The sequence below is a fragment of the Micropterus salmoides genome, unplaced genomic scaffold (genome assembly GCF_014851395.1).
Source record: "Micropterus salmoides isolate LMB-PRFRI ecotype aquatic unplaced genomic scaffold, ASM1485139v1 Ms_hic_scaffold_2, whole genome shotgun sequence".
Classification (NCBI taxonomy): Eukaryota; Metazoa; Chordata; class Actinopteri; order Centrarchiformes; family Centrarchidae; genus Micropterus; species Micropterus salmoides.
The window spans coordinates 34,275,861-34,290,977 of NW_024041150.1; the positions used below are offsets into that span (position 1 = coordinate 34,275,861).

Here is a 15,117-nt window from a genome sequence, read left to right on the forward strand (position 1 = left end):
CGCAGCTAAAAGTGTGCCCAAAACTCTTTGCACAGTAACAGTGCATTTCCTGGCAGCAGGTTCAACAATAAACAATGACACAGAGGCAGTTTGATATTTAATTCTCTGCAGGTATGGTACATTCTGTGGTTAAGGTCTTAACACACCTCAGTGGATTTTACAATATAGAAAAAAAACATGTCACTGACAAAAGGACGGAATATATCTGGTTTTCTCTACAAGGAATCCAAAAGAGAAGACGTTACATGCACCTGCTAAGGACAGACTGTGTTTGTGGTGAAGAAATACATCGTTGTGATGTAGGAAAATCTCTGTACAACAATGGAAACATGGTTTTCTACTACAAAGAGGCCAGAAACAAACATCTGTACACTTTCTAGTCACCTAATACATTTATCAATATCATTATATGATGCTATAGATGGTGGGGGAAACAGTTTGAAGGTTAAAGGTTGAGCTGATATGGTGAATGTCGCCCTCCTGTGGTGAAAGAAACGTAACTTTCCTACATGACAATCCTGGAATATTATTTTTCATACTTATGGGCCCTGAAGTTGGCCTCGTGCAATTTGACAAGAAACACCTGCTGTAACACCTTTTAAAAACAGACATTAATGCCACCACATTTCTTCTTCAGGTCAAAAGACACTGAGACGTCCGAAGGAGAAATTTGGTTGAGAAGTAGAAGAAATGCAGCCATTGATTCAACAGCACTTCAGCAGCAAGTCCTGCTTCACATAAAAATAGACATTTAATGCTTTTGAAACAACAGTTATATGTAACCTCGGCCAGTGGCTGCAAGATGATTTACTTGATAGGAAATACACAGATTGATAGTTGATACTTGACCTACAGTAGCCAAAAGGTCCAATTTAGTAGCCATTGTGGAGCTTTCCATTCATCACATCACACATGAAGATGGAATTTAAAGGTTTTTAGTAATTGTAGGAGTTTAAATGTCCTCCCTTCTCTTCTTTAAAGAATAAACAAATTCTGCTGCAGAAAAATACCAGTAAATTTTTCCCTTCCTTTTTCTTCTTATAATACTTTTTTAAAAACTGGGTTAAGAAGGAAAAAAAATATTCCTTTTTGGTGAAACTGCTCATTTGGCTTCATTTTAAGGAAACCTCTGGCCTTTGACAAACAAACTTGTCAACCAACTTTGGCCCAGTTTTAATCTTTTGATATGAAAATCACATCCAGAGGAACTCCTATGTGATAGAGCAGGGGTTATCAAAGTGTGAGACTGTGGGCCTCCCCTCGGACCAAGATTAGAAAACCGTGCCCGCCTTTTAGATTAATTCAATTGCTGCATGTATATGCAATCATGTAGCAGCTACTGTAGTTAAAATAGCCTAAAATTGACATAATTTTTATATACAAAATAATTTGTATATACAAAACTGGGCTGATTCCAGCAGCTGGCAAACATCTGTGTGTTTATGTGATTGATTACATATTCCAGGCGTATCGAAGTGATACAGTCATAACTGCCATGGCGTGGCGTTCAATGAGTAAAGTTTGGGTATATCACATGACCACTTCAGAAGGTAAAACAGATACGAATATATTACTACATTAACCTGGTGCTTTGTCCATCATGAAAAATAAACTGTGCATCTTGCACTGTGAGCTCAGGCATCGTGGAGTGTTGTGAACACACTCTTACTTGTGGTCTCATCTAATGCTGGGGAGGAGAAGCAGGTCCAGCCTGATCCTCCGATAGTCTACAGAAAACCTTCATGGGCCACCTCCTTCAGAGGATCCAGCATCTCAACTCGAACACAGCTAACTAAAGTGCCATAAATGCAAATGAGTTAATACTAAAATCACACCACATGTACTTCACAGTGAGCATTCATTTGGTGATTTGCAGGTCAAAAGACGTCTAGGTTAAAACAAGGCTAACTTCGCTTTTTAAATATTTTTAGACGTTATGTCAAACCATATTTTTTATTTTTAGACATCCAAGTTGTATATAACTATAAAACTAGTTTCCGACAAGGCTCTGTTTGCGATCTCTTAAGTCATAGTGAGAGTCAACTTTAATATATCCTAAGTCACTCAAAGATTGAAATGTGATCAGAGCGTAAGTTTAAGTTTTGCCTCGTCTACAATCCTTTTAACAATGTTACAGTACTGTAAAATATTTTTCCATCCACTGGTGATTAAAACTACACGTTGAAAATGAGGATGTTCTTGTTGTTATACGGCAAAGACACACTATGAAAACTAAGCATTATCTGCATAAAGAACTGACTTGAGGACCATAGTTAAATTAAATCTACATGGAGAAAGAAAAACTAAAAGATGAAAAAACCACATTTAGCTCAGATTTAAAGTAGATTTCTAGACATCATTTGAACTGCAAATCACCAAATCAGCACTTACTGAGTTTAATTTCTGGCTCTGATCTTTGCATTGCTAAGATGTCTTCAGGTGTCAATCCTTCTAGCTGAACATTGGATAGTTGATCGTTGAATTGTAGATTACAGTTACAGGTGAATGCTGGTTACAGAAAACAACAAAAACCAAAAGGATTCTGGTGTGGTATCAGTATAGATTAAAAAAAAGTGTTAGTCCATGCAGCTATAGTTACATAGTTATGCAGTTCTAGGTAGTAAAGACGGAGGTTGTGTGTGTAAAATCATGAATACATTATGTACATTGTAAATATTACTGCATCCACTTCCACATAATCTCAGACACATTCATTTAGTCTCTTCCTTCATTTACTGATGTCGAGTTTTTGTGTATTTCTGACATTTCCTTCTCCATTCGCTGGTTTGTTTTCCTCATGCTTTCTGTTTCCCAATGACACATTAATTCATTCACATGCTGCTGTTACAGGGGTGCCAGAAAAGTGGGAACTTCCAAGTGAGAAAATCTGCAACAGTCGGAAATTTAGGATTCCATGTTTATAATCCTAGAAATTGGATCTTAACATCCCTTTTAAAACAGCTTCAAAATAATTTTGATGGTACACCGACTTGTAATAGGGAAAATGGCGTCTTTGTCCCCTAACCCGGAGCACCTGGTATTGCACTATGTAGCGGGAAACCTTTTGCGACAATGGCATAATGGTTTATTGCATCAACATGACTCTTCGGCAAGCAAACTATAAGAAGCAGCAAAGAGTATATATAGGCTATATAATACAATGTGAGCTCTGTAGAAGAAGCTAACTCGGTATTCTCAGGATGGATATTATGGCAGAGGCTGCAAAGAGACCGAAGAAGATGTTGTCAGAGGAAGAGGAAGTGAGAGCGTCAACGAGCAAAAGCGTAGACAAGAGTAAACATCAGACTGGTTTATACTTGTTGGCCGGAGATAACAGAGCTGAAAGGAGGAAACTCCGAGCTGGCCTTCTTTCTGTTGGAGTAGCAAGTCTGTCTTGTGTTGTCAAACTCGCTTGATGCTTGGCTGTGTTGGCAAAGTTGTAAGTGATGTAATCATAACATATGCACATGTACAGCTGTCCTCATTTACCACAGCGTGGAACTTTGAAATGTTGGGGGCGTCAAATCCCAATTCACGCCAAATCTTCCACAATGCTGGTTTAAATCAACAGTTGTCTTTTAAATGTAACATGTTCTTTACCAGTTTTCTGGGGATTTCTGACCTCTGACAGCAAACACACACAAAACCACACTCTTTTCCCTCCATGTTCCTCTTCTTCTCGCCCTTCATCATACCATCGTCTCCGAGCTCGACGCTTTCCCAGTGAAGAAGTCCCAGAAATTAGCAACTGGTGATGGTTTGCTCTCCTCCTGCGGAGTCTGTCTCACCCAGATGCTGCTCTCTGTCGACCCGCTCAGAGTGGAGCAGCTGCCGCTGCCGCCGCTCAGGTTGAAGCTCAGCGCAGAGCCCAGCGGGCCCCTGCGGTCCTGTGTGTCGGGGTCCTGACCGTGGAGTCTGGATGTGGAAGACGAAGAGGGCTGGGCCAGGCTGAGCAGGTTGTGATGGGAGTGGAACTGTCGCATGTAGCGGATGGATTTACCTGAGGGCGCCTCACCTGTAGGATTGAAAAGAGGAAAATGTTCAAACCTGTACTTTTCATGCTCAAGTGCCTTTGAGCAAACCTCTTAATCCCCTTCTAATCTTCTAAAAATCTATTTTAAAGATTAAATGTTTCACAAATTCTCACACTTTTCTAAAAACCCTTTCTAAAAATAGATTTTTATATAAAAAAGGACTGTGGTTAGTTAAATGAAGATCAACATTTAACAAAATGTATTATGGAGAAACATAAACTGCTTAATGTTAAATGTGATTTTTGTGCCAAATCAGCCTCTCCAGCTTCTGTCGCAGCTAGGTGGTGCTGTGGCCACATTTATAATCCCAGCAGCACTCTCACGTTTTCAAACATCAGTTTGAATTGTTATATTGTTGTTTTTATTCACACAAACATGTACATTTTCTGTTAAATTTGCGTAAGTGTACTGTAGTTAGTCGTTAACAGTGAACAAAGAAAGAGTCTTAAATGTTTTCATTCGTTGGATAGTTGATAATTAGTTTTCTTAAATGTTATTTAACTGGAACATGTGTTTCAAAATCTCCATTTTCCTTATAATTGGTACCGAATTACATCATGCTTTACTGAAAACCTCAGAGGAAATATTAAGAAAGAGGAGCATTACCTCATACATACACAATCCTGGTGGGAAAAGAGAGCGATTACGTCAGGAGTTAGCTACAACCCTGTTTGCAATCACTGTGTTTTCACATAAAGGATGTTGCTCCTCATTTGCCATAACTTTTATGATAAAGGATAATAAATTTTTTCCACTTCTCCCACCATGTGACTGAACCACAAAACTCTAAAACTCTTCCTGCTGCAGTGCAGTCCAACTGGTTCCCTTCGCATCTCACGCTCACTATCTCCAAATTAAAGTGGGAAACTGTTGTTACGATCAGGGTTTTAGAAATGCTAAGGTCATATGTCCAAACATGCATACAGTTCTCTGTTCCTTTGGATATTTTTTTTCTATATATTTTTTTTCAACGGCGTTATTTATTGTTGGATCTCAGAGTTTCCACATGGTCTAACATCTGTTTTTTAACAGCTTGTCTAAGTTGTTTAATTGTATTTACATTAATAATATATATTATTTATATTTATGAACTTTTTTCTTCTTAATATTGTTTTCATGGCCTGAAAACAAATGCTTTTAAAAAGGAACAAAGTCAATAACAAATATTTATATCAGCCTTTAAAAAAAAAAAAAAAAATTAAATCATAAAATGCCAGTTACACTTCAGGTCCCCAAATTCAGAGAGAGAGCAGCCTTGAACAGATGACACAACACCACCAGACGAGTACCGTATCTCGTTTCCTGTCGCTTCCTGTTCTGGTTCAGCTTAAGCACGTTGAGGAAGATCTCGCTGGTCAGGCTTCCCTCTCCACCACTACCGTCGGGTGGGAAAAGCGGCGAGGGGGGCTCAAGTGGGGACAAACTCCCGCTGGAGGCTCCCACAGAGTCCAGAGACACCCCTGTATCCCGACGACCCCCTGACTCACTGCTGCTCTCCACCGTCAGATGGCTGCCGCTATGAAGGGATAAAAGAAATAAACACGGATGATCACTCCCAAAAGAGTAGTGTTGAGTTTTAAAAAGTTAAAACAAACTTAATGTACTCCAGTGTTTCAGTGTTTTCCTTCAAATGTAAACCTGCAGGATTTTAGGCCAAATGATTGCATTAGAATGTTGATTAAACCATTGTTTGTATCCTCTTTGTAATATAAGAAGACGGACACCTCTTTGTTTAGTGCCAGAAGGACAGTTTTTTGACTGTTTCATTGACACTTAAGATAGGGTGTCAACCATTTTGTAGACAAGCCCTGTTGTTCTCCATGATTAGTTTAGAGCAAAAGACTGTTTATTCCTGTAGATTGAAGGGGTTTCACGTCTGGGAATTGGCGCTCTTTTGTTCGACCAAAAGTAACATAGAGCAGTAAGGTACACCCTTCCTAATTGAAGAAGTGACCAAACGACCAATGGCTATGGTCCTGGGCCATTTGGAGGAAAAGACCCGCCTACATACCTGGAGGATATTAACAATTCATTTTGCGAGAATCAGGACTGTAAGCTGTGGATCTGGGAGGAGAAGCAGCTTTTCAGTCCACTGCTGGAGGCGGCTTTAGCTCAGTCTGTTTGGACTTGACTGAAAGCTGTAAATCTGAACGGAGGACCAACTTTTCAGTCCACTGCAGTGTTATTTGTTTGTTCTGTAATGCCATCTCTTTATTCACTAATTTTTGTAATTAAATCTTTTTGTTAATTTTCATTGGACTGAGCCTCTCCTTTCTCAAAATCTGAAAAAACGCAACAGTAGCCACAGATAAACAAGGCAGTCAAGCCACTTGGGGACTTAATTGGTTATCGTGGTTACCTGAGTTTCCTACGCAGCAGATAGTCGATGATGTCTGGGTCTGTCTGGATCAGACTCATCAGGACCTCCTGCTGCAGCTCTGCAGAAACCTGGAGAGAACGCAGAGGAGCATTAGAGGACAGTAAAAAAATTTACTTTTTTACTTTACTTTTCACACTTTTGTTTATGTTGTTATGCATTTCATCATTTTTTCCTCTTTGACTGATTAACTGTTAATACAGATGCATCTCTCTGGTGGAAAAGTTCGTTGTGAGCACCTGAACCAGATTGAGAGATTAAAGGCTCAGGAAACCTGTGCAGGTGTTTTAAGTTAACTAGCCGATTAGAGCTCTTCTCAGGTCGACATTTCTGTATTATAAATTATTTTATTCTAAAATTCAAATGGAGAAACTGGAGTTCTGATGTCCATAATCATCAAGATTAAAACAAGGCTTGAACTATTTCACTTTGTTTAATCTTTTTGAGTTAAATTACAGAAAATAATAGCTGACATATATATATATATATATATATATATATATATATATATATATATAATATAATATAAATAAAATTATTATATATATATATATATATATATATACACAATAATTTTTTGAGATGCACCTGTATTTTAATAAATGTACACTTACTTTAAACTAAACTTACTCTAAACTTCAATGTTTTAAATGAAAATACAACATGCAAAAAGACAGTATTGCTGTCGAGTGTTTCAGTGCTTTGAGCACCAGCAATAACATTTAATTCATCTATTTGCATGGCTAGATACCAATTGGGTGAACTGGCCCTTTAATACTAGTAACACCTTTGAGAATAATTAGTTGTTTATAGGTAAAGTAGGCAGCGTGTTTTTGAAAGATTCCAGAAAAAAAGTGCAATGACAAGATTTGAAGGCTGAATATGCCTATCTGCCGTACCGTGAAGAGCCTCCTGTAGTTCTGTATGAGCACCAGGGTCACGCTGATGATCGCCGTGCTGTCCTCGATCCCCATAGCGTAGATTTGAGGACTCGCATCTCCTCCTTCCCTCTGCAGCAGGTTTGGCCCAAAGATCACCGCCAGGTTCGCAGCTGTCATCTTGTTACCGGGGATCTGAACGGAGAGGAGAAATAGAAAGACAATGTGTGATAATCGACCTTTTCGAGGTGAAGGGCAGAGGTAGATAATGTGAAATAGTTAATTGCTCAGGCTATTTAAAATATGTTGAGTTCAATTAGCTGTTCAAATCATACACCATTTTTTTGTCATTGGCTCTCAACCAGTGGTCACAACTTAACTCTCAGGGCCACTATATATTCGCACTATAAAACTAGGGGGCTTACAAGAGGCAGATAAATAAAGATCAAAACTGGGGCAGAATAGTTCCTGGTAAAGCTCTTAAAGATGCTGCATCCTAAACTTCCCATAATGCAACTCACTAGCATCTTTTTAGTTTGTTAAACAGGCCTTTTTCTCGTTGTGAGCAGTCACCGACCTACCTCCTCGTCATTTGTTCCAATGCTGTCCTGGGCGAAGCTCTGCACAGTGTGTAGCAGGCTGAGGAGTCGCAGCAGGGTGTCACAGTTACAGGGAGGGAGCAGGTAGAGGAGGTGCTGCAAGTACTGAATCTGGTCTGCTCCCCTCAGCACTACATAAGGCACAGAGAGGCCGGTTAGTACAGGTGTTACAGCTGCTTAGTCACTGTCTGTGTGTGTGTGTGTGTGTGTGTGTGTGTTTGCGTACGGTTGGCGTGCAGGAAGGCAGGGTAGAGCTCTCTGGGCAGCAGAGGATCAGGCATGTCTCTGAGAAACTCTTTGAGCAGCGCCGCCACGTCATGGACGCTCTGCTCCTCATCCAGCTGGACGTCCACCCCTACATCGAAGTCCTCCCTCAGCTGAGTAGCACACAAACACACAGAGAGGACAAACAGGGGTCACTCTCTCCCGATGGACACGATTTCTCAAAAACAGGATGTCACACATCATCAGCTTTTCACTTGAAGATTATTTTTATAATTCAGTGTACAGTACAGACTGACAGGAAACACCAGGCAGTGGGAAAATTCACACTGAGCTCCCCCAATCGTATTATTGATCTGTGCTACTCAGACATCAGTGGATTATGATATAAGTATTTTGTTGGTTTTCTACTCTGGTCCTGAGCAGTGTTGGAATGTAATTAAGTCTACTAGTCTAATCTACTTCAAGTCCTGTACTTAGGTACAAATTTGTACGTGTACTTTACTTGAGTATTTCCACTTTATGCAACTTTATACTTCTACTCCACTATCTTTTATATTGTAATTTTTATTCTACATTTGTCTGACAGTTTTAGTTACTAGTTACTTTTCAGATTTCATACCCTTCCTGTTCAGTGAAAACCATGCACCTTATTCATCATATAAATACTCACCCTTTTTAAGTTAAATAAACTATTTAAAGCCCCCTTTGGTTCAGCTGGAAAATTCATCATCACAAAGCTGAAAACAGGGCTGTTTCTCACATATGATGTTACTGTAACTACTCAACTGGATATAAAGAAGTTAAATGCAACATACACATTAATGCAGCAGTAATATTAATCCAGAAACATCAGATATAATAGAAAAACTCTGACAGGGAACATTTTAACGTACAATGAGTACTTTTTTTTATTTTTAAATGTTTTAAATGTTTCTGATAATATACATATTTTAACTTAAATAAGGTTTTGAATGCTGTCTTTTATTGTCACAGTGTGGTATTAGTACTTTTACTTGGCTAAGTAAAGGATCTGGATACTTCTTTCACTACTGAGCTTTTAAAAACAGTATCACAAATGAGAGTGTCCTCCAGCCCACTTGATGTAATACCTACAAAGTTTTTACTGAAAGTAATAGATGATGTTGGGCCCCATCTCTGCTCCCTATCTACTGGTTGTGTCCCTGATTATTTTAAAACGGCTTGCGTGAACCCACTTTTAAAGAAACCTGGTTTAGATCCCTCCCTCCCACAAAACTTTAGACCAATTTCAAAACTGCCTTTTATTGCGAACGATTCTAGAAAGAATTGTGTCCAAACAGCTGCTCACTGTACTGGAAAATAACAAATTATTTGAAAGGTTTCAATCTGGTTTCAGGAAGTACCACAGTGCTGAGACTGCCCTGCTTAAAGTCACCAATGACCTTTTAATGTCTGCTGATGAAGGCATGTGCTCAGTCCTGGTACTCCTGGACCTTAGCGCTGTTTTTGACACCATTGATCACAACATCATGTTAGACAGACTGAGGCACTGGGTGGGGATCTCTGGTACTGCCCTAGAATGGTTTTCATCCTACCTGTCAAATAGGAAGTTTTGCGTGTCTGTAAACAACTATGTCTCTTCGTTCTGTCCAGTTAAATATGGTGTGCCTCAGGGGTCGGTCTTAGGACCCATTTTGTTTTCCTTGTGTCTGCTTCCCCTTGGACATATTATCCATAAACATGGCATTTCTTTTCATATTTATGCTGATGACACACAAATATACTTGCCCGTCAGATCCACAGACCCTGGAATGCTGAGTTCACTTAACAACTGCCTTTGTGAAGTAAAAAATGGATGTCAAATAATTTCCTCCAACTGAACTCAGACAAAACAGAAATCCTGGTCATCGGGTCTCAGCAGATGGCAAAACAAATACTGCCATCCACTGGTTCCCTAGTAAATCACATTAAGCCTGTTGCAAAGAACCTTGGTCTCTGGTTTGATAGTAATTTAAATTTCGAGCAGCACTCCACAAAGCTTGTTCAATCATGTTTTTATCAACTTAGAAATATTTCAAAAATTCGATCTGTTAACTTTTAAGGACACCGAGACCATTTTACACGCCTTCATCTCATCACGCCTGGATTATTGCAACAGCCTTTTCACCTGTTTAACCCAAAAATCTTTTGATCGACTCCAGACTGTCCAGAACTCAGCTGCCAGGCTTTTAACCAGAACAAAGAAAACGTTACTCCTATTTTAGCTTCACTACACTGGCTCCCAGTATGTTTTAGAATTGAGTTCAAAATTCTATTGATCACTTTTAAAGCTCTTCATGGCCTCTCGCCTTGTTATATTTCTGAACTTTTAGTCCCATACGCACCAACACGTACCTCGAGATCCTCGGGCAGAGGTCTGTTGTCTGTTCCAGAGTCTCGACTGAAAACTAAAGGGGACAGAGTGTTTGCTGTCAGGACCCCGAGGCTCTGGAACAGCCTGCCTGAGGAAATCAGGTCGGCTGAGTCAGTGAACTCTAAGTCCTCCTTAAAACATACTTTTATAGGAGAGCCTTTCCCGATCTTATTTGACTTTATTTTATCCCTTTTATTTTATTCTATTTTACTAATTTTATATTTATCTTAAATGTGTATTTTAGTCTTTTCAATGTTTTCATGCTTTTATCTTGTATTGTTTTTGTATTATTGTCTCTTGGGTATTATTGTCTTTACACTTGTTAAAGCACTTTGTCACTTGTTTTTGAAAAGTGCTCTATAAATAAAGATTATTATTATTATTATTATTATTACTGACCACAAACAACATTTTATTCAGGGGTGTTTTTATGGTTAAAATAGCAACAACAACAACAAAATGAATGTGGGTGAAAACAAAATGTCCTCACCTGTCTCACTCTCTTCTTAGAGCTACCAACTCTGAATATTCCCACAGTCTGAAGACCTGGGGACACATAATGGAGCACCAACTTATCTTACAGTTTAATTTTATCTACATTTACATGGACACAATTTAAACTGATAAAACCAAGACTTTTAAATTTGTAAAAAAGAGTTTATTTAATTTGGGGACTCCAAATGGCACAGGTGAGATAGCCTGTGTCTCACCATGGGTCTCGATGTGGCTGCAGCACCTCTCCAGCACCCGGGGCACCTGCCTGTAGATGGGGTTGAGGCTGAGCTTGGTCTGGGTCCTCCCCTCTGATGAGCCGCTACATGGAGACTTCTTCAGGTCCAGCTCGGCCGGGTGAGAGAGCTGTAGCGCCTCCAGCAGGCGAGACTGACTCTCTACAAGGTCAGAGATGGAGTCCACTGACAGACCACCCTGAAGGACAGAGAGAAAGAACACACAGCAGCTTCTCAGCTTTTATGACTTAACACCATGCAATACTCTTTTGTAATCTCATGGTGATTAATAATAACTCCAACTGAAAGGAAGGAACCAAAATAAGTAATTTCAGTCAGGACAACTTTCATCAAAGAAACTGATATTTGCTCAGCAGTAAGTTGTTTGGCGGTATGGCTCTCTTCCCCATGCCTATGTAGAAATCCATGATGGGGAAGAGCACACCTCCCTTCCCTTCCATGTCCATACATGGAAAGCCCAAGGCAGAGAGAGCAGCAGCAGAGATCCCCCCTCCAGGATACAGAATAGAGCATCAATGACAACAGAAATGACATTTATTAGTCAGACACAGCCTGAAAGGAAGAGCTGGAGTGGCAGTGGGTTGCAAAGCAGCTTGCACAGAAAGCAGCAAAGGTATTCAGCGTAAAGCAACTTAAAAAAGCGCCTTGTAATTTGCCAATGAATGCTAATAGGGGAATCAGCTGAGCTGTCAGCTGATGTTGCCTACCTGAAGTAAAACTACGCTTGATTTTTTGTGATTGCAACTCTTACAAAAAATGACTTGTTTGATTGGTACGTGTGTGTAGACTGCATGTGTGTCATTGCAGTGCCTTTTCTCCCACAAAACCTGAGGTACGGAGACAGGAGAAAATGTAAAGAACACTTTAAGATAGCAGGAGAAGAGGCCAACAGAGAAGTCAGTCAGAATCACTCATCCTGACATTGCAATCCAAGAAATATCTGAGAGGCGGGAAACAAATACCACAGAAATATAAATCACTTGTCTATGAGCTGCAAATAGTTTCTGGAGAACGTCAAGTGTCAGAGGGATTTCCAAGAGCACTTCAGTCCAGCAACAAAATGGCACAAAAGTTCAGAAATTAGAGTTTTTATTTATTTAATCTGAAATGTGTCCAGAGAGGTGTAATAAAACCGCAGAGTTAAATTAACTTTTGTAATCTTCGTGTCACTGCCACCTGCTCTTAGATGAACGATATATGATTACAAATACTTTTTCTCACTCATAATTCCCAAAAACCACCAACATAGCCGCCGTTTCCCAATTCCATACATAACAATAGCGCACAGTATGTACTGTTGATACTCCACAGGGTACCTATAAAGTTTTTAAGCAAAAATACCCAACATTCCCTATTTACAGCTTTTAAACTGGAAGATATTCTGTTTTTCTTTATCTGTGTCTTTGTTTATCTTTCTTTTTATTTGTTTATCTTTTTGGGACTGTTGGTCAGAGAAAACAAGAAATCATTTATACTATAATTAACTATTAACTTAATATAACTGTTAATTATTTATAATCATTTTAAACGTATGTGTTTGTAGCTCTTTCATTGTCTTTACTGGTTGTATTCAGGGGAAATATGATATCTGCTAACATCACATTTAAAAATTTAAAATTTAAAAATATTTCCAGTGTGAATGCACAACAAACATAAAACCTCCTTAGAAAAAGCATATAGTATGAACACAGCAGTAACCTTGAAGCCCTCTATGAATCTCCTTCTCCAGAGCAAATAGTGGAGGTCTGGCCTCTAAGGTGAGTGCACAGAGAAAAAAACAACTATAATAATTTAAAAACGTCCTCACAGCAGATTCTCCCTCTCAACTACTCATCTTATTCCAGCCATTAATTTCAACCTTTACTCCTACTGTGTACACTATCTGTCAGTGCACAGGACAGGCCGCAGTGACAACGCCACCCCACTTACTGCGGCCTCATCCGTCAGGCTGAAGATCTCCAGCCGAGTGCCGTCAGATATGTAAACAGTGAGCTGCTACAGTCCAGGCAGCTGTAAGAGGGTGAGTCAGAGTCACATTTAGGCCGAGACGGATGGGAAAACTGTGTCTTTCACTCTACTCTCTCAGGATATTATCTTTTTACCAACAAACCTCTTCTGTTCTACCTCTGCAGTACATTTCCCAGCAGTGATTGCTATCAATATAAAGCTTTGCTTAATGTGACACAGTCTCAACCGTTTCATACAGCCGGCTTCTTACGTAAGAGCGTATTGTTAGTCATCCTAGTGGCTCTGTGAGGCTTAACTTAACCACAGCAGTGCTTTGAGCTAAATGCTAACATCAGCATGCTAACATGCACAAAGTACAGCTGAGGCTGATGGGAATGTTAAATTAATTTGCAAGTATTTAGTAACACAAACATAGGTGTCATTTACACTGGGGAAGCTGGTGGACATGTCCCCACCACTTTTTGAAAGCATTTGCTAAAAGTTTTCTGAAAATTAGCTTGCAACAAGAAATGTTAAATAACAAATGAAAATTCTATGAGAAAGGTTTACTTGTACAACATGAATGAATGAATAAAAAGCCATGTAAATATAGAAGAAACAGATCTGCCTTGTCCAAAAAAAGTAACTTAGGCTTAAAAACAAGCTGCTGCTGATGACTGCATTATATTCAATAATATTTTTATATTCTGAATTTTGTTTCCCTTCATATAAATAAAGAGATTTCCACCATAAATTGGTGCAGATGTCTCTAGAATGCAGGAAATTAAGAGTTTAATGCTAAGTGTTTTGTCACACGCCAAATATGAATCCTTAAATGTTCCCACCACTTTTCAACACAAAGTGACGTCCTTGAACACAAAGAATTGGACAAATTGAAATTGTGACCTGATGATGGCGCTAAAGGAAAAGTTAAGGCATCGCCTAAGTTATTACAGTTAAACCTGAGGGGGACATGAATGTCTGTTCTAAATGTCATGACATATTCAATAGTTGTTAAGACATTTCAGTCTGGCTGAACTGACAGACCGGCATTGCCATCCCTTGCACCAGGCTGCTAGTGTGGCTAACAATGTACAAAAATAGTATATAGCTTTTGGAATAATTTCTCAGATGCATTTCATCAAGCTAGGTAAAAATAAAAATGTAGACATATAAGACTAAATTAAACTAAGTTTTATTTGATATTTTCAACTGATTGGAAGTAAAGAAAAAACATTATTAAAGCTTTCCCAACTTTAATTTTTAAACTAATTGATAATGGTTCAAGAAGAAGTAAGAGTATTTCTTTCTTCACTCAATTATCTACACTGGTTTACAATGGGCTTTAACTCAAGTGGTAGAGTGGGTGTGTAGGGTTGGTGAAGTGTCCTCGAGCAAACACTCTGATGTTGATTTAAGCTGATGTTGACAAAATTGTCTGCCGCATTAATGTAATGTAATATTTAACTAAACTATGTTATCTTTGGTATATTCATGGACACATTTGACCAGTCAAGTGTCCAAATACTGCTTTTTGTAGTGTTGGCCACAATTCCTATAAATCACCCAGAGTAAAACTCTATTTCTAACAAAACTTTGTTTAGTGACACAAATTCTCAGATTGTCACTCACTGATATTGCATTTTTTTTGGTTTTCCGTCTTAAAAACAGCCGTATTTTAAACAAAAATAAACCAAGTTAATGGCCCTGTTGAATACTTTGAACTACACTGTGCTGTTACTGTAAACAGACCATTTCTTATGTTGCTGAAACAGAGCTGATTACAGTCATCCATGAGATTACATCATGTCCATTAGCCTATCTGTAATCAGTTATTACACACTTCTGGCTGTCAGAAGAATATGAGAGCAACTAGGTAAGTTAGCTGAAACAGTTAAGTTAAGTTACCTGCAGTG

At 38.9% G+C, this 15,117-nt stretch overlaps 1 protein-coding gene across 4 annotated transcripts in view; it reads right to left on the reverse strand.

The window, feature by feature from the left end:
- Positions 1-84: 84 nt before the first annotated feature.
- arhgap36 (Rho GTPase activating protein 36) overlaps positions 85-15,117 on the reverse strand; it is an 84,616-nt gene continuing 69,583 nt past the window's right edge. For all 4 annotated transcript variants that reach the window (XM_038730142.1, XM_038730144.1, XM_038730143.1 and 1 more), the window contains 8 exons: positions 11,216-11,432; positions 10,996-11,051; positions 8,115-8,265; positions 7,871-8,019; positions 7,311-7,484; positions 6,394-6,482; positions 5,324-5,550; positions 85-4,015 (listed from right to left, as the gene is read on the reverse strand). In XM_038730142.1, the coding sequence (XP_038586070.1) occupies positions 3,690-4,015; positions 5,324-5,550; positions 6,394-6,482; positions 7,311-7,484; positions 7,871-8,019; positions 8,115-8,265; positions 10,996-11,051; positions 11,216-11,432 (1,389 nt within the window). In that variant the 3' untranslated portion in view covers positions 85-3,689. The remainder of the gene's footprint in view (positions 4,016-5,323; positions 5,551-6,393; positions 6,483-7,310; positions 7,485-7,870; positions 8,020-8,114; positions 8,266-10,995; positions 11,052-11,215; positions 11,433-15,117) is intronic.